We start from the raw sequence: 20592 nt of genomic DNA on the forward strand, positions 1-20592 counted from the left end.
TTCCTGTCCTCCACTCCCTGCCGACTTTTCTTCCCCATTGACTTGCATTGGGTTTCGTGTTTCAGTCGGCCTTCGACTTTTCACGATAATCGGCCGATTTCGTTCGACCTGACTTTTGCGAAAGTCGGGTTTCGTGAAACCCGACTCGACCCGAAAAAAGGCAAAGTCGCTCATCTCTAGTTTTTAATATTTGTATTTAATAAAGTATATATTTTATGGTATTTTGCATTATTACATTTAGTCCTGGCACAACTTTCAGCATTGATTGCATTTGTTGCTTTGGTGCCTCATGGGGACATTGCTACCTATCATGTCATAGGACTGCAGTTTCTTCTATGGCATATAACTAGTAAGCTTTAACAAGATTTTATGATTTTTCTGTGCTACATTATATGGACAAAAATATTTGGATACTCCTTACCAATGCTCTGCTGTCACAATTTCTTTTTTTCCTGAGCTACAGAACTACAAACTTCCTCTGACATTAATAATAATAATAATACACGTTATTTCTATAGCGCCAACATATTCCGCAGCACTTTACATTTCAGAGGGGACTTGTACAGACAATAGACATTACAGCATAACAATAATCACATAGATCATAACAGATACCAAGAGGAGTGAGGGCCCTGCTCGCAAGCTTACAATCTATGAGGAAAGAGGGAGACACGAAAGGTGGGTGGTAACAGTTGCCCTGACTGTATGGACCAGCCATAATGTTAAGTGTGTAACAGTACAGACACAGAGGGCTAATGGATGCATAAAGCATGTGGGAACATGATGTGGGGAACCTGGTTATGGTAAATCGTTTGGCTGTGCCACACAGGGATAGGTTAGGTTAATGTGTTGAGGCGATATGCCAGTCTGAATAAATGAGTTTTCAGGGCACGCTTAAAATTGTGGGGATTGGGGACTAATCGTATTGACCTGGGAAGTGCATTCCAAAGAATTGGCGCAGCATGTGTAAAGTCTTGGAGACGGGAATGGGAGGTTCTGATTATTGAGGATGCTAACCTCAGATCATCAGCAGAACGGAGGGCGCGGGTAGGGTGGTATACTGAAACAAGGGATGAGATGTAGGGTGGTGCTGAGCTATGGAGGGCTTTGTGGGTGACGGTAATAAGTTTGTACTGGATTCTGGAGTGGATGGGTAGCCAGTGTAATGACTGGCACAAGGTAGAGGCATCGGTGTAACGGTTGGTGAGGAATATGATCCTGGCTGCAGCATTCAAGACAGATTGGAGAGGGGAGAGTTTGGTAAGAGGGAGACCGATTAGAAGAGAGTTACAATAGTCGAGACGAGAACGAATAAGAGAAACAGTGAGAGTTTTTGCAGAGTCAAAAGTAAGAAAAGGTCGGATTCTAGAAATGTTTTTGAGGTTCAGATGACAAGAGCGAGCCAGTGATCGAATGTGGGGGGCAAAGGAAAGCTCGGAGTCAAGTATGACCCCAAGACAGCGGGCATGTTGCTGGGGAGTAATAGTGGAACCACATACAGAAATGGCAATGTCGGGTATAGCTACATTAGTAGAGGGAGGAAACACAAGGAGTTCAGTCTTTGACAGGTTCAGTTTCAGATATAGCATTGGCATTGAATTAGCATAAAACTTGTGCCAATCTCAGGAGCTTCAAGGCTTCAAGGCCTGGGCTTACATCACCATAACAATACCAAGCATCTGATGGAGTGGTGTAAAGCTGACACCACCAGACTCTGGAGCAATGGAAATGTGTTCTATGATGTGATGAACCACACTTCTCTATCTGGCATCTAATGAATGAGTTTAGTTTGGCGAATACCAGGAGTGTGTTACCGGAATAACTGTATTGTGCCCGCTGTACAGTTTGGTGGAAGAGGGATCAAGTTATAGGCTTGATTTTCAGTGTTTGACTGGGCCCCTTATGTCCAATTAATGGAAATCCTAATGCTTTCACACAATACATTTTGGAAAACACCACCAATGTTCTTCTACATGACTGGGCAAAAAGTATCACAATCATATTCAAAATCTGGTAGAACGTCTTCCTAGAAGATTGGACATTATTCTATCTGCAAAAATGGGACCGACTCCATAATAAAGTGAAGATGAGGCACACTACTTATACAGTTGTGCATTTATCAATGCTTCAGGCAAAGTGATAATTGTTGAGTAAATACCTTGAATGCTTTTTTGAGCTCCTTATTTCTGAGGCTATATACAATGGGGTTTAATAATGGAGTCACCACTGTATAAAATAGGGAAAAGGCTGTGCTCATACTAAAGGCTCTTCCTGAGTTAGGAACTATATAAATCCCACTTAATGTCCCATAAAAGATGAAAACTACGGTCAGGTGGGAGCTACATGTGGAGAAAACTTTCCATCTCTGGTTAAGTGACTGGATCTTTAATATGGAGGAAATAATACAAGAATATGATGTAATGATGAGGATTAATGGTGTGATCACCAATGTGACAATGATAATAGTGATCTGTAGTTGGAATATGGAGGTATCTGAACATGAAAGGTCTAAGAGGGGATAAAGGTCACAGAAGAAATGGTGGATAACATTAGGTCCACAAAAATGTAACACTGATACATTAATGATTTTCACACACATCACTAATAAAGTCAAAGACCAGGTCAAGGCAGCCAGACCTATGCAAAACTTATGGTCCATTATAGACATATAACGTAAGGGGTTACAGATGGCCAAATAACGATCAAGTGACATGACGGTGAGAAAAAGACATTCTGAGCATAGACAAAATGAAAAACTAACATACTGTGCAAGGCAGCATGTTAATGGCATCAACTGCGCCTCAATAAGTAAGAAATGGAGAGTATTGGGGACGATGGTGGTTATGAGCGTAACATCAGATATGGAGACTTGTGTCAGGAAGAAGTACATTGGAGTGTGGAGGTTTTGGCTGATGGACACCAAGGTGATGATCATGAGGTTCCCACAGACTGTTCCACAGAAGATCAAAAAAAGAAGTGTGAAAAGAATGAGCCTGAGGCCTTCACTATCAGGAAATCCCATGAGAATTACTGTAGTTATTCTGCTGATGTTGCCACGCAGTAGGACCTTTAGATTTAATAAAACGGGAGGAAATTACATGTGTTAGTAAATGATCAGACAAGGGTTTATGGAAAGCAAGAACATCAATGGTCTTCTAAGAATAGAATCAACATATTGCGTAGATTGTGTTATGTGATGTAGATGTTCATCTATTAGTTGGAGATCGGAAATTATATGATTTATTCATGTCCTAGGGTCCTAATAGTAATTATTAGAGATGTCCAAACTGACTTGTTGCAAATTGACTTTGTGTCAAAGTTTATGAAATTCACAAGTCACTGCAAATTCTAACAAATAACTATTCGATTTGTGCTAATCGCGACAAGAATAAAGCTCTCTGCTATTTTACTCATTGTAGAAGATTGCATCAGCCACAGACAGGTCAAACGACTAAAGGTGCAACTGCACAGGCTTCCCCATAATGCCCTGCCCTTCCCTAAGTCTAATGCATTTAGATTACAATTACACAATTTTTCCTTACTTTTAATGCACTAGAAAGTAGTAGCAAGCCACAGAGAGAAAAAATGCTGAAATTAGTGTCAGCCAGCGATGGTGCCCTTGCTAGGCAGAAGTGATTCTACTGTTTTTTCTTTATTTCTTGTCCAAACCTTTTTGTGAAGAGTGGAATAACAGGATTTTTTCAAACTAAAATCCACAAATTCTAAACATTTGACTGCAACTGGTTGAATTTTCTTGAAAAAATAGTAAGATAAAAGTATTGTAAGCATTCAAGAAAAACAGGTCTGGTTTTGCACACCTGTTTTACTAGTCCAATTTGACAACCAAAAATTCCACTCTTACACTGCAGCGTATGTTCACTGTGTACTTACTATTTAGCATTTATTGTTTATTATTTTTTGTCAAGGGTTAAATAATTGGAGTTGTAAAGCCTGTCAAAAGTTATAGTGTTGTACAAAAGGTTTGGATAAAGAAAAATTGGCAGTGAATGTGGTAATGTAGAACAAAATATCCCATGCCCTGGCTATGAATGTGGGAGTCACTGGCAGCATCTTAAGCTCCATCACTGGCACTAGTATCGCAGCCATTACTTCTACCAAATGGAGATCATAGTTTGTCCTCTTTGGTCCAGCCGGTGTAATGGAAGGTGTGTTGGAATGTTTGAAATATCTCAGTCACAGCAGGATGATGTTACCTCTGACAGTGACGCCATCAGTTTGAGTCAATATTCTGTAAAGAACAATTTGTCTAATCACAAATGACTAAGATCAATCATTTTTTATTTTAAAAACTTGAAAAAGTTTGTCAGTGCTCTGTGGTTGTTAATGAGCTGTTGGATTGTACGGCATTGCTGTCTATTTCCGCGGCACAATCTTTATCATCATTATATGATTTATTGTTATATTTGCATGTACTATCAAGACCCAGGTGGATCTATCTGGGCATGCAGAAGATTGATCTTATACAACGTTGCCATGGCTCAAGAATCAGCTGAAGAATAGGGGGAGACACGTCACTCCATAGTCAATGTAGGAGGGGCGCACAGAAGAAGGATACCAGTCCCAAATATGTAGAAGAAAATTCTGGCGCTCCCTTTGCAGAAAAAATGAACAGATTCTTTATTCACAATGTAGAAATCCACAAGGTTTATATCAGTGTTGTAACGTTTCGGTCCTAATATGGATCTTCCTCAGACTGGATATACAAAAAATAGGTAAAGAAAATACAAAATATATAATCAGTAGATGATATATAACTGGTTCCATGTATGCAATATGCAGAATATATAGAAAAATGAACGAAGGCAGAAAATTAAATAATATTCATAAGAGAGACAATAGAGGGGCATTGTCTATTGTCTCTCTTACGAATATTATTTAATTTGATTGTTTCTATACGGCTACCCTTTATGTACCCTGTAAGACTATTCTACTGATCATGATCCTTTACTATGCACTCTGGACTATACAGATAAATTAAATGTTCTATTTATTTATTTATTTCATTTTATTTATTTTTTTTTGTAATATATTCTTTCTATGTGGATTAATTTATCCAATTTTTCTGCCTTCGTTCATTTTTCTGTATATTTTGCGTATTGTAAACATGGAACCAGTTATATATCCTCTGCTGATTTTATATTTTGTATTTTCTTTATCGATTTTTTGTATATCCAGTCTGAGGAAGATCCATATTAGGACCGAAACGTTACAACATTGATATAAACCTTGTGGATTTCTACATTGCAGAAAAAATGAACAGATTCTTTATTCACAAAGGGAGTGCCAGATTTTTCTTCTACAAGAATAAGCTGAAGGCCGATCCAAAAAAAAATCCTACAACAAAAAAAAAATGAAGACGCCTCAATGAGCGAATCGATTTTCCGGACCCTGGTCCAGTGGCCTCATCAGTATTCCATAGTTATAGTCATGGTAGTGAATACTGTGAACCGCCTCCTATCTGCCGGTTTCTGCACAACCTCTTCTGATTAGCATGCTCTGCATGAGAGCATGCTCCTATTTTAGTCTATGGAGATGGTAAAGGAAGGCCATGTGTCCTATTATGGAGTGTATTGAGATGGGAAGGAAAGGTACACTTATTCTTATAGCTTATTGTCTCCTTCTCTACTCCCCTCTTATCTCCTCTTCCCACAATCGCATACAAGATTTCTCCCACGCATCCCCCCTACTCTGGAACTCTCTACCACAACATATCAGACTCTCACCTACCATCGAAACCTTCAAAAAGAACTTGAAGACCTACCTCTTTCGGCAAGCCTACAACTTGCAGTAACCACCGATCCACCAAACCGCTGCACGACAAGCTCTACCCTCACCTACTGTATCCTCACCCATCCCTTGTAGATTGTGAGCCCTCGCGGGCAGGGTCCTCACCCATCCCTTGTAGATTGTGAGCCCTCGCGGGCAGGGTCCTCACCCATCCCTTGTAGATTGTGAGCCCTCGCCTACTGTATCCTCACCCATCCCGTTGTAGATTGTGAGCCCTCGCGGGCAGGGTCCTCACCCATCCCTTGTAGATTGTGAGCCCTCGCGGGCAGGGTCCTCACCCATCCCTTGTAGATTGTGAGCCCTCGCCTACTGTATCCTCACCCATCCCGTTGTAGATTGTGAGCCCTCATGGGCAGGGTCCTCACCCATCCCTTGTAGATTGTGAGCCCTCGCGGGCAGGGTCCTCTCTCATCCCTTGTAGATTGTGAGCCCTCGCGGGCAGGGTCCTCACCCATCCCTTGTAGATTGTGAGCCCTCGCGGGCAGGGTCCTCTCTCATCCCTTGTAGTTTGTGAGCCCTCGCGGGCAGGGTCCTCACCCATCCCTTGTAGATTGTGAGCCCTCGCGGGCAGGGTCCTCTCTCATCCTGAACCAGTCGTGACTTGTATTGTTTAAGATTACTTTACTTGTATGTATTATGTATACCCCTCACCACATGTAAAGCACCATGGAATAAATGGTGCTATAATAATAATAAATAATAATAATAGTCTATGAAGATGGAAATCAGAGTGAAAGAGTGAGTAGCTCAATGATCCGCAGGCAGAGGTAGACATAAACCAGTTGAATATCAGCGTCTAGCGTATTATTTAGCAGCTGGCTGTGTAATAACGTTCCTACATCCGCTGCTTCGGTCTATGTGCTGTGTAGGGAATGAAAGGCAGTAATCCACTTGTTTCTTTGTACTGTGTACAGGAGACATTATAGCAGCTGGTCTCCGCTCTCCAGCTCAGAGACGTCTGAACCTTCGAGATTCAGGTTACAGATGGGGAAAAGTGATTCATATTTTAGATTGCAAGTCATGTGATGGCCAGAAATGTTATTAATTATGTACACACGACAGATCATTATGAAAAGTCCTCCTGAAATCAGTTTGGGCATTGGTTTCTTATTATAAAGTGACAAGATATGAGAAGTTAGTTCATCATGTTATACACATTTATAACTCTGTACGACCAAGAAAATCCAGCTGCGCTCCGAAGCGCTGTAATCACTGAACCTCTGACATTAGCTCTGCGTCACTGCTCAAGAAAATGTGTCATTCAGTGCTCAAATTATGATTCTGATCATTTATGAACTTTCTAGAATTCTCACTTTTTTTGTCATATCCTAATCATTCTTATTTGATTTTCTAACTTAAGGAAATTACATTTCATTTTTCATGTTAAATTATCTTGTAATTATTTAAGTGCAAATATATTTTCGTTTTCCGTTCATCTTTTTGTTATTCTTGTAAGTTAAACCCCAACTTGATGAAAATGTTATTAATATTAGGAGAGATCCATTTTTCACCAATTAGTTAAATTCCGTGTATATATTTTCTATCGATTCCGAACACATTTTTTATCTTAGCTCCACACAAAAACATTTTTTTTATTTGGCAATAATCTTTTAATCCATTTTTAAAACAGAAAAGTTACGATCTCCGGGACAGAAAAAAAAGCAACAAAACCACCTACTTCTGCGATGAAGATGTTCTGTTCATGCATCACTTCTGCATAGAAGTACAACAATGACAGGCGGGAGCAGGGATGGAGATACCATCAGAACATCGGCAGGAATCAGATTTATATTATAAAGGAGGCTTCCAATCACACTGTTCTGTGTCCAGATAATATCCAGTGGTGCCATTATTATATAATTGTTCCCACATGTCACACTTGTCCCAAAAGGTTTCTCAAATTAAAGAAAACAATTTTTACCGTAAATAGACAAATGCAAAAATCCAAAGAGAAATGATAAAATAAATGATTACGAAGGAGTAAAAGGAAACATGTTCGAACTCTCTTTTCCATTCCACTTTTTGTTATATAAATATGAAGAAGATTCCAAGAAATCAATCTGATCGGTTTCATAAAGAGACTTTTTTTTTTACTTTATTTGACTTAATTTTAATAATGAAATCAAAAAGTAACTAAGAGTCAAGCCCGGGTGAAGTGTGATACGAGAGGTAGATTGGACTTACAGGAAATGGGATCGAAAATATTTAAAGTGAACCTGTCAGCAGGATTTTGCTAAGTAAACGACAGGCATTGTCAGGTTGGTGCTGTTAAAGTGATTAAAATGATACCGGCGGACAGGTCTTTTCTTGGTTTCTCTGGCTTAGAGCAGGAAGATAAGACTCAGCCTACAGTCCCACCCCGGATCACAGGCATGTCATCAGCTGAAAACTTCTAACACTGATTATCACACAAGAAACACAAGATGGACTTCTTCACACAAAGTATTTTAATCAGTTTAACACTGCCAACCTGACAATGCTTGTAGTTTATTTAGCAAAATCCTGCTGACAAGTTCACTTTAATTTTAAAATTTAAGTCTTGAAATCATAAAGACTGGAAATGTTCATACCAATTTTGATAAAGGGCGGGCTTAAATCAGAAGATCCTGGTAAAGACTGGTACGCCTCTTAATGAATCAGCAATCTCTGATAAACAAAATTAAGAGCGCCTCCTTGAGCCTCGCCATAAATCTTACTCCAGTTCCTACTGAAGTAATATTTCTGATGTAATGAATTATCTGAGCTGTAGCCTCATGCCCATATGGTTCCCACATCCTGCCCCAGCTTCACACATTTTGGCAGAACTGGGCGAAACTGATGTGAAAATGCCAAAAGTTGCACATTGTGCCTCACAATTGTGGCTTTTCCAAACAATTTACACCGGAATTCTGGTGAAATTCCTCCGACGAATTGGTGCCTAAGAGTTTAATGTTTGTGTGTTTTTTAATCAGATATAACTTTACACATATTATGTTTAGTTTTTTAATTGTTGATATATCCCATGACAGTAAGTCTGGTGACTTATGTGTAGAGATAAATCATCTCAAAGCATATCAAGTACGCTCTGAGTTTCACAGTGTTTGGATTCACTAGAATTTGAAATTTTTTTTTTGTGATTCGCTTACATCCAGCAAAGTTGTTTTCTTCAGCTTCCATTTTGCTAAGCTCTTTTTAGGGTTATTATAAAGGGCTACAAATGAATTAAATGTTACACCCACTTTGCCTCTCACTGGTCCTGCTACCGCTGCTCCATGCTCAAATTTCTCTTGTTCCTTCTGGTCTTCCACGATTAACGATGTGAATGAAATGTATGTTCCATAATCAGCGAAGGATGAAGGTTGGAGGTCGGAGCAAGCATGTGAAGGACTGGGCAATGAGGAGTGGCAGCCGGACCAGTGAGGAGTGAGGTGAGGTGAGTGGTTTTGATCCATTATAAACCCTTTGTTTGTTGTGCTTTATAGTCAGAACACAGTTAAGAGAGTAATAAATGTGATTTTGGCTTGGGTCACACCACCGTATTTTCTCTCATCCAAGAGAATCGGTCCAATTATGCTAATCACAGTCTTATCAGAGTTTGATCATAGTCAGATCCAATTTTCTCGTAAGAGGAGAAGATGGAAAAAGATTCTTCTCCATTCTGTCAGTCTGTGAACTTAGATGTCATCCGAATTTAGTCCGATTTTTTTAGACGAACCCATTGACTTACATGGCCAAGTGCGCTCCAATTTACGGATGCAGACACAGACCGTTGAACAAGTGGGACATGAGCACGGCCTCATAGAATAAGATTGGTCCGAGCTCAAAACGATCTTTTGCCACATCGCACTCGGACCGAAAGTTGATCATATGCTCGAGGTCTTAATAGAAAATGGGGAAATGTCCTGCACAAGTGTGAGCATAACTCCCAGTTTTATTATCCAGACATTCACTAATATCTCCTTTTGTAGCAGTGTAGCTTGTGGAAAGCTAATTTATAGTATTACAGAGATGACTTCTAGAAAACAGTAATAACATCATCCTAGCAGATTCCTCTAGACTTCTCTGATTTTCGCTGTCAATATATCTGTGGCCATTTTTCTGTGGATATCTCTGAAGTCACATTTTTACTAATGCAATTACCCCCCACTACTTGGTCATTGTACATCATTGCTGACATCGCTGATGTAATTCTGTTTATGGCCCCGTCACACACAGCGATCTCACTAGCAAGATGGCTGATTTTGAGATCGCTGTGTGTGATGGGGATCAGCGACCGGCCCCCTGCCGGGTATCGCTGATCATGCTCGATCGGCCTGTGCCATATTTTGATCGCTGGTCTCCCGCTGGCCAGAGCTCATCGCTGCGTGTGGAAGCGGGTGCCAACGATCAGCGAGGCTCCCAGTGCTCTAAGCAGGCTCTGGGAGCTGGTCTCTAAGGTAAATATCGGGTTACTAAGTGGCGCATATCACTTAGTTACCCGATGCGTGCCTTAGAAACCTGTGTGCTGGCAGTACCCGGCGCGAGCACGCAGGTTTCTAAGGTACACAACGGGTAACTAAGTGATGCGCGTCGCTTAGTAACCCGATATTTACCTTAGAGACCAGCGTCCTCTCTGGTGCTGATTGCTGGTGAAGCTGCCTGTTTGGCAGCTCACCAGCGATCATATAGCGATGCACCAGCGATCCTGACAAGGTCGTATCGTTGTCGGGATCGCTGGTGCATCTTTAAGTGTGATGGGACCTTAAGTCTTATTTCAGCCACCCTTTGCTTTTAAGATTTTATCTGGTGCACGGAACGTCTTATGGCATTTTGTTGGGCTAGTTTGACTTTTAACACAAGGCGGCCATATCTACACTACTGTTTTAACACCATAAATGTTAATCTTTTTTTCCGCTAAACATAATGAATTAATAAAGCTTGAAACATTATAATTATAGCAATAGATGACCGAGCGAGCATACTCGGTAATGCTCGGTACTCGCCCGAGCATCGCTGTGCTCAGCGAGCACCAAGCATTTCCATGATTATTCGGTGGGAGCTCGGGTCCCCGCCTGGCATGTTTGGCGCTCTTTAGAGAGCCAAGGAACATGCAGGGATGGTCTGCCACGCACTGTAATGCCGTTGCCATGTTGGTTGTGGCATTACAGTGATTGGCTGGCCGCACAGTGTCATCAGGTCTGTATCAGACCTGGCGCCGCCATCCTCATCCCAGTCAGCTACAGAATTACCAGTGTAGGGAGAGTTGCTGCAGCTATAGTAACAGAATATGTGGGGTATACAGTTGCTGTGGGTATACCATAATCAAAATCACAAATCCAGCTAAATCAATAGTCCTTATAAGGACTAATTATGGGGTATATTGATTGCAGTGTTAGGTAGGCAGGGAGTGTATGTGTGTATATACATATCCGTGCTGGCAGGCAGGCATTGTATGTGGGTCTATAGATATCAGTGCCAGGTAGGCAGGCACTGTATGTGACATTCTTCATTGCATAGATCAAGAGGGTCCATTCCATTACTGTCTGCTGCTGCCTATTACATATATAGACCGTATATACCTAGCCCCAGGTGTCAGTGGCTAGGAATCTTTTTTTTGCATCTCAACCCTGATTATTTTATTCAAAATCAAACCAGAACCCCTTTTTTTCTCCATTTGCTTGTTGACACTGCAGAGTACAGCCAGAACCTTTTCATAGTACAGCGTGAAAATCCAGCTATTTTAAACAGGTTTGCCTATCCCGGCGATCAAATCTGAGTGTGCAGAAAATTCTGCCATTTTCAATCCTTTGCAGCAGCCACATACAGTCAGTTTTTAGTCCAAGAGTATGTAACCTCTCAGTGTCAGAATCATGCAATCCAGCAAGAGAGGCGCAATGGGCGCAAGAGAACTTGGGGGAGGGGAAAAAACAATGTTTCACATTAACGTTCAACCGTTGTCGCACCGGCCACGCTGCACTCAACTCCGCATCGGGCTCCGGTGCTACCGGGCTTCTCTGACTACATGGACGTGGAACAGTCCTATTTTCCATTTTCATCAATAGATGCAACAAGCACAATTCTCTCTTTCAAGTGGTCATTATCAGTCACTGTCCTAGCGGTACACGTACTGTGCCGCTGTGTCCCACATTGGGCTCCGTGCCCGTGCTCCAGGGGGTGAAGGTAGTTCTGAGGCCATCGAAGGTGTCACGTCCCCCAGTGTCAGCAACAGGGGAGATGCAGGGCCTGGCCATGCAACAGGCAGGGAACGTGAGGATGACTGCGCCCGTTCCTGGCGCTCATGCAGTACCAGGTCATCCTCCGGGAGTAACAGAGCAACTACAATGGCATAATCCCCCAGGGACCATCCTCTTTGAAGAAGATGACCTGATATCCTTCCCTCAGGGGCCTCTGAAACTTGATGGAGCTGGTGTTCACATACACCTTATCATTGGTGTAGACCTTGCAGATAAAGCCATGCCTGCGAGATTGGTTAGTGTGCACCAACAACCCCCTCGTCCGGCCATTTCGCCCCCTGCTGGTCGGCGCAGCTCTGCCCAGATTTTCCTATCTCTCTCTTTCTTCCCTTCAATCAAGCCACTATCCACGCTGCCTGCCTGGATGATGGGAAGGGACACTCTCCTTCCTGGTATCGGATTGCTGGACCAAGGGACAGAACATTTATGAATATGGGCCTGCACTCCAGGGTGTGGGACAGAGTTCCACTCACTGCCTGTTCGTCATCATGCTTCCGGAATCACTCCACGACTGTCAGACTCCACCGGTACAGTTGTTGCGCCCTCCGGCTCAGGCTCTTCCGGTTCCACCTTCTTCGATTCAGGCTCCTCTTGGACAGATCCTTCCGGTTCACATTCTTCACCGATCTCCTCGTTTCGGGTCTGGCAGATAAAGTACTGCTCTCCAGTGTACAAAGGGAACCTGTCGAGCTGATCCTCATCCCTGACATCAGATGCTCCCCACAGCCTTCCAAGCCAGGTCCTTTCCTCTGCCTGCTGCCACTTCAACTCTCTGCAACTGACACCGCCGCAACAATGGATACAAGAATGTGCCATTGGTGCGGTGCCTTGCAATGGTGCCTCACTGCTGCATATAAGGTTTCCATCTGGGCCCCACCCATTCCAACGTGGAGCCGCTTCCGGCTGCTCCACCCATTCAGCATCAGGCTCCACCTGCCCCTTGGGAATCTGCTTTAAGGGGCAAGGCTTTCTTTTCTTCTGTTATGCCCATCATGGTTGGGCACTGCTTGACAATGGATGCATCTCGGGCTTGGGCCACTGTCTTTGCCCTACAGAGTTTCACGTCATTTTCAGGTAAGAATGCCCATGAGGGGCGGAGCTGGAGTTGTCATCAGTCTCTGCACCATTTTCGCCATCTTTGCCAAACTAAGAGTATCTCCACCTACTAAATGCGGGGTATCCGTATCATACTGTACTACATCACGTGAAACAGAGGCCAGGGGAGTAGTCGTGGCTGAGTGTGGAAGTACTGGCACACTCTGGCACTCCGCCAGATTAACACATTATAATTAGGGATGAGTGAGTACTGAAGTATTCAGACTCGCTATACTCGTACCGAGTATACCCTAATACTCGGGTATTCGGTATGAATAGCGAGTCCAATGATAGTGTCATGGTCGCGTGGGACTGGACACACCACCTCAGCAGGGCGAATTTATATGACACGCGTGACCCTGGATACACCACCTCCAGCAGGGTGAATTTAAATAATAGAACATGCAGCCGGATACACCGCCTCCAGCAGGCGAATTTCAGTAGTACACGTATGTCTGGATATACCGCCTCCAGCAGGGCGAATTTCAGAATAAAGGGGAAAACCAGGAAAACAATGACAATGGTGGCCCTGCGATAGGGAATGGGGATGTGGAGACCTTCTGCACACCCCTGAGTCAGTGTCTCTACACTCCTAACGATCCCTAGGCCGGTTCCGCACCGGGCGCCGATCAGGATACCTGAAATCCCTAGCTCGCCCTGAACCAGTCTCTTACTAGTGAAGTGGACGGTGCAGAAACTAATCCCACTACTGCACTAAAACACACATTGAGGAAAGTGACAAACAGGGTAACACCACTTAGCTTTGCTCTGTTGCTAATGCTCCAAGCAACAGAGTCCGAAACCTGAGTGCATCTTTTCCTCCAACCGGATCCAACACCTGAGCAACAGAGTCCCGCATCTGAGTGCAGCTTTCCAGCAACAGAGTCCAGCATCTGAGTGCAGCTCTCTTCCAGCAACAGAGTCCAGCATCTGAGTGCAGCTTTCACCATAGCTGCCACTCCACCAAGCTTTGCAAGAACTCCTCGCTGACACCATAGCTGCCACTCTACCATGCTTTACAAAAACTCCTCGCTGACACCATAGCTGCCACTCCTCCAAGCTTTGCCAGACCTCCTCGATGACACCATAGCTGCCACTCCAGGATTCTGACTGAGCTGCCTGGAACTCTCTCTAGCTCCTTCCTCACCAAGGATGGTTGGAAAGACCAATATCACCAACAGTGAGTGAGAACACCTGACACACCTTTATAGTTAGGAGCCAGAGTCTCACACCTGTTAGAGATTCCCATGCAATAACGCTCACCACCACCGGGGGCAAACTAGAACAAAAGACACCACTGTGTAATAACCCTAATGGCCACCGGGGGCAAAACTAACTCTAAGCAACCAGCTCAAAGGAAAAAAAGGTTGCTTATTCAAAACCTGTCATATCCAACCTGGATCATGACAGATAGTCAATGGAAAATGCGAGTAATTGTCTGCTGGACCCTTCAAAGAGGTCTAGTGGCTGAGGAAAACGCTAAAAAATATGTAAATGTTAAAAAATGTATGCTGTAAACAAATGTATATAACATGGGGGCACCTGGCCAGGGACTTCACAATTGTTTTTACACCACTGCTTCACTAGAATGTACAAACACTATTTTAAGTCCTTTGGTTTTTTTGCCAGAAGAGCGGGACTCGTACGCCACTTACGCAGTGTCAGTGATATATTAGAAGTACCGTAAGAGCAAATGATGCTGGAGGCAATCTACTGACAGCTAAGTGGATAAGTGGTGTAAGGAGAGCAATCTGCCCTAGGGGTAAGGGCTGTGTTATGGTTAACACAGGAAGAAGCCACCCATCATCATCATCACAAGGGATTCACAATTATAAAGCTTGGACTACTGTCATTGTTGTGCCATTGCCCAATGTGTAGGCATAGATTTAGTGTCTTCAAAATATTAGCCCTAGGGCTGTATCATGGTTAATGAAGGAAGCAAGGCAGGTCTGAAGGGCCAAACCATTATGATAAAGTCTGGACTACGAGCATAGAGGTGGCCGTGCCCAGTGTCCAGGCATAGCAATAGTGTCTCCAAAAATTAGCCCAAGGGGCTGTATCATGGTTGATGAAAGAAGCAAGGCAGGTCTGAAGGACCAAACCATTATGATAAAGCCAAGACTACGAGCATAGAGGTGGCCATGCCCAGTATGCAGGCATAGCAATAGTGTCTCCAAAAATTAGCCCAAGGGGCTGTATCATGGTTGATGAAGGAAGCAAGGCAGGTCTGAAGGGCCAAACCATTATGATAAAGCCAGGACTACGAGCATAGAGGTGGCCGTACCCAGCGTCATGGCATAGCAATAGTGTCTCCAAAAATTAGCCCAAGGGGCATGATGGCATGGTTGAAGAAGGAAGAAGGGTCTCTCTCATCAAAAGTGTCTCTGATGGGAAATATTAATTAATGTAACATTGTTTTTAGCTTATTGACCACGAGGTACATGTGTCAGAAGCAGGTTTTGAAAACATGTGTAAGAAGAAGAAAAGGGGCTTGTATGGGAAGGGATGGATGTGATCACCAATTTAAAAAAAAAGTGTTGGGTGACTTTAGGTTGGGATAATGTCATCTGGAGGGCTTAAATACTGTTGCGAAATCCAGTTCTTGTTAAAATTTATCAGAGTCAGCCTGTCTGCATTTTCTGTAGTCAACCGTATGCCTGTATCTGTGATGATTGCCCCAGCGGCACTGAAAACACGCTCTGATATCACACTAGCAGCAGGGCAGGCCAGTACCTCCAAGGCATAGAAGAGAGGTCGGGCAACTATGCAGCTTGGATACCCAGTAATTAAACGGTACAGAAGCGTCAAGAAGTATGCAGGTATGGTCACTTAGATAGTCATTGACCATCTTGTTCAACTTCTCCCTCCTTGACATTGCTATTGTTCCAGCTAGTCCTTGGTGATGAGCCGGTTTATTGAAGATGGCCCAGTTTGTGGACATTTTACCACCACCTCTTTTGGATCTGCTTGGCGTCTCTCTCCCCATTAATGCATGCTGTTGCACAGAGCTGGTATCTCTGCTAGCAGTGGTGTCTGAGGGTGCTGTTGCCATCAAATTATCGACAACAGCCTTCTTGAAGGATTCCATTGTGAAACCCCTTGGTGACGGCAACAGTAGCGAAGGAAATTTGTCCTTGTACCGTGGGTCTAGAAAGGTGGCCAACCAGTATTGGTTGCTATTGAAAATGTGGATTACGCGAGGGTCTTGGCACAGACAGTCAGATATGAAGTGTACCATGTGTGCCAAGCTGCATAGAGGCAAATTTTCTGTGACCCCTAAAGGAGGAACAATACCTATCCTCTCCTCACACTGATTCTCCTCCTCCACCTCCTCCTCTTCAGCCCACCCATGCTGGACAGACATGAAGCTTGGGTTGGGATTCCCCTCTGCAGCATGTGGTGTCCCCTCGGTACCACTGAAAAAGAAGTCCTCTCCCTCCTCATTTTCATCATCCTCTTCATCCCCAATGTTACCTGATGATATTGGCTGGGCTGGGTAGAATCACCCATTGTGAAATCTTGCTCCATACCCAGCTGCTGGGCACGCAGAGATTCCATTGTTTGATTCCACAGCGATTTTTTCAGCAGACATAGCATAGGGATGGTTACGCTGATAATAGCCTGATCACCGCTCACAAGCTTGATGCAGTGCTCAAAGTTATCAAGCACCTCACAAATATCAGCGATCCACACCCACTCGACAGTTGTTATGTGTCTTTGCTGAGTCTCAGTGTGACGGGTATGTTTAAGCTGGTATTCAGAAAGTGCCCTCTGCTGCTCACTTACCCTTGCCAACATATGATATGTTGAGTTCCACCGTGTTGGCAGGTCGCAAATGAGTCTGTGGTTTGGCAAATTAAATTGCTTTTGAAGTGCTGCAAGACTGGCAACAGCGTTTAAGGAATGGCGGAAATGGAAACAAATACAGTCCACCTTCTCAAGTAAGTATGGCAAGTCAGGGTATGTTTTTATAAATTTCTGCACCACTAGGTTCAGCACGTGAACCATGCATGGCAAGTGTACCAGCCTCCCGAGCTTTAAAGCCGCCACCAGGTTACGCCCATTGTCGAAAACAACCAGACCAGGTTGGAGTTGCAGTGGGGAGGGCCACTGATCGGTCTGTTGTTTTATTCCCTGCAAAAGCTCTGCTGCAGTGTGTGGTGTGCCACCTAAGCAGATCAGATTCAGCAGAGCGTTTTGCCGCTTTGCCGATGCGGTGCTGCACAGCTCCCAACTTGGGAGTGATGTGGAGGGTATTTCAGTATACGATGACTAGGCGGAGGAGGAGGAAGAGGGGAGACTGGATGTATATGATGAGGTGGAAACCCTGATTGAGGTTGGGCCCGCTATTCGTGGCGTGGGTAGGATATGTGTCGATGGTCCAGTTTGGGACTTTGTCCCACATTCTACCAGGTTCAGCCACTGTGCTGTGACAGAGATGTATCGTCCCTGGCCACAAGTACTTGTCCACGTGTCTGTTGTAAGATGGCCTTTCCCGGTTACGGCGTTAGTGAGAGTACAGTTTAGATTGTTTAAGACGTGCTGGTGTAACGCGGGGACGGCACACTGGGAAAAATATTGCCGCCTGGGAACCGAGTATCGTGGGGCAGACACACCCAAAAGATCACGGAAAGACTGTGTCCTCACAAGCCTAAACAGCAACATCTCCACAGCTAGCAACTTGGCAATGTGCGCATGCAGTATTTGTGCTTGTGGGTGTGTGGTTTGGTATTTACGCCTCCTTTCATACATCTGGGGCACGGACAATTAGACGCTTTCCTGGGACAAACAAGTGGATGAGCTTGTTGTGGCCTGTGTCTGTGCAACCACAGCTTGTGAGCAAGAGGTATGATGATCACCTGCTTCCTGCCCAGCAGATTGGTGAGGCCGTATCATAGGCGAAATGGCAGTGGTTTGACCCGCAGTGGCAGACACTAATTTGGTACTCTGTTGTTCAGCCCACCGACTAGGGTGCTTGGCTGCCATGTGTTTCCGCATACTGGTGGTGCTTTGGTTGCCTTTGCCCTGGCCTCTGCTCAGCTTCCTATGGCAGATGCTACAGATGACAACATTTGGTTCAGAAGGACTATCGGAAAAAAATTTCCAGACAGAGGCTGAACGCACCCTTGCCTTGACTTGGGGCACAGAGGGATTGCTCTTGGCAACAGTTGACACACTTCGCACTCTACTCAAACCAGTAGCCCTTGGTGCCTTTGTTGGTGCTACGTATCCACCCTCATCCTCTGTGCTGCTGTGCTGGCTATGCGTGCCAACGGCCCAGGTCGGATCGGTGGTCTCATCATTGACTACCTCGTCGTCCATGTCATCCTCCTTCCGCTATTGGCGACTGGACAGATGACAACTGTGTGTCATCACCATCAGCCTCCACCTCTTCACCCGGTATATCACGTGAATGAAAGTGGCTTTCTTATGGACGTGGGGTTTCAAATATTTGGCTATCTTCAACAGACGATACCCCCTCACGTTCCTCTTCAATGTCGCGCAGTGAGAGGCCAGAGGCAATGAAAGAAAATGGACCAAACAGATCCTCGGAGTGACCAAGGTTGGGGTCAAATGTTTCCTGTGACTACTGACCGGGTGATGAACTAGGAACAGGTTGAGAATAGGATGACCAAGCGTTCTCTGTATGGACAGTAGCCTGTTTTGTCATGGATGATTGGGTGCTGCTAGAACATTTCGTGGAGGCCTTATCAGCCATCCAAGACAGTATCTGCTCTTGTTCTTTTGGCTTCCAGGCCCGTTTACGTTCCAAACCGGGAAATTTCGCCAGGAAACTAGATGCATCAACCTTCTGCAATCTCCAAGACTCTGTGCCTTGTTGGGCACCAATGACCCCACGTCCTCATCACTGTCCCTTCACAACAGCCTTTTTAGGAATTTTGGATTTTTCTGCCATAGTTGCAGATGTTCAGATGCAGATATTGTGGAAGGTAGCACTACAGCCTAGTACTGCTTTGTGTTTTACAAACAGCACCACAGCAGCAGAAAAAAATTGCCCTGAGGTTTAGGGTGAGATTACGCACCCCAGTCACCACACAAGACAGCAATGCTGGCTGCGTGTCAGTTGTGCAGTACCGTGCGTACTATTTGCTGTGATTATGTGAATGCAGCATGGCAGCAGCACAAAAAAAACGCCCTGAGGTTTAAGGCAAGAATTCGCACCCCAGAAACCACACAAGACAGCGGTGCTGGCTGCGTGTCAGTTGTGCAGTACCGTGCGTGCTATTCACTGTGAATGCAGCACGGCAACAGCACAAAAAACCTGCCCTGCAGGGGTAAATGAGACCCCAAAAATAGCTGGTAAAATGTTCCTTGACCTTATACTTTCAGCTCTGAAAAGAGCTTTTGGGTTTCACAGAGGATTTCTGGCTGATTTGAACCAAAAAACACAACTTTCCCTAGCAGCTGCTCACCCTCTCCCTACACTAGCATGCAATGTGCAGAAAATGGCGGCGGCGGCAGGCAGGGCTTAGTTCCAGGCTATGATGACCCATAGGATGCTTGGTGGCCAGCCAATCATAGTAATGCCACCCACAACCAAGAAGGGTGCGGCATTACTGTGATTGGCAACTGCTGGGCAGGAGAACCGAATAGCGAGGCGAGTAGTGAAATAATCGCTTTGGTTCAAGTACCGTGAGTACCGCATTACTCGCTGAGAACCGAATACCCACGATTATCCTCGCTCATCCCTAATTGTAAGCCATTCACTTGTAAGTCACGGTCCATTCCATACTGATGGGGCTCCTTTTCTCTTAACACCACACAATGATAGTAAGAGTCCAGATTCATCTTCAACAAAATGATTTAACTCAGCTCGTCCAGTTTAGTCACAGAAACTGCACAAGATTCTTTGCAGAATATAACCATACAGTCCCCTGTACTGTCCCTCACTCCTCCAGGAATATCACATTTCTGCACCGGATCCGCTGGTACCGTAGCTTCCTGACTTGTCAGACTAACCCGCTTCAGGAGTTCCTCTCTGGTTTCCCTCTCCAAAGGTGAAGCTGAAGGATGGCTCTTCTGTTCCTTACTAGGCCTTAGGCCTCGGACGTCAAGGGTTATTCCCACAAAGTTATCTGCTACCATTGTTATGCTGCCCTGATATTCCTCCACCAGCGAGACCGGTACGTCATCAGAGGTCATTGTCGCAAGGCATCCCTAGGAACGGGACTTGCCGCCAGCACAAATGAGGGCTCCGGGGGCCAACAGAGGGTAAGTATATTACTATTTTTTTTAAATTATTTGTAACACTTTCTTTTTCTATCAATAGTAAAAAGTTGGTCACACTTGTCAAGCACTATGCTTGTGTGTGACCAACCTGTCAATTACTTTTCCAAGCAATGCTACCTTTCCGTAGCATTTCTGCAATGTGGCACATAGCCTAAGGATGGGGATTTAAGCTTCAAATGCGAGCACCGGTCAATGCTCGTCGAGTGCCAATCTCATCCAAGTACGC

At 44.5% G+C, this 20592-nt stretch overlaps 1 protein-coding gene across 1 annotated transcript; it reads right to left on the reverse strand.

Moving 5' to 3' along the window:
• Positions 1–2119: 2119 nt before the first annotated feature.
• Positions 2120–20279, reverse strand: LOC141050126 (olfactory receptor 1468-like). The gene is made up of 3 exons (XM_073546958.1): positions 20097–20279; positions 3032–3155; positions 2120–2949 (listed from the first exon to the last, which is right to left on the reverse strand). The coding sequence occupies exons 1-3, from the start codon at positions 20277–20279 to the stop codon at positions 2120–2122; spliced, it is 1137 nt and encodes a 378-aa protein (XP_073403059.1).
• Between the last annotated feature and the right edge of the window lie 313 nt (positions 20280–20592).

Source organism: Dendrobates tinctorius, unplaced genomic scaffold, assembly GCF_039654945.1.
Source record: "Dendrobates tinctorius isolate UK_male_01 unplaced genomic scaffold, ASM3965494v1 ptg000151l, whole genome shotgun sequence".
Taxonomy (NCBI): Eukaryota; Metazoa; Chordata; class Amphibia; order Anura; family Dendrobatidae; genus Dendrobates; species Dendrobates tinctorius.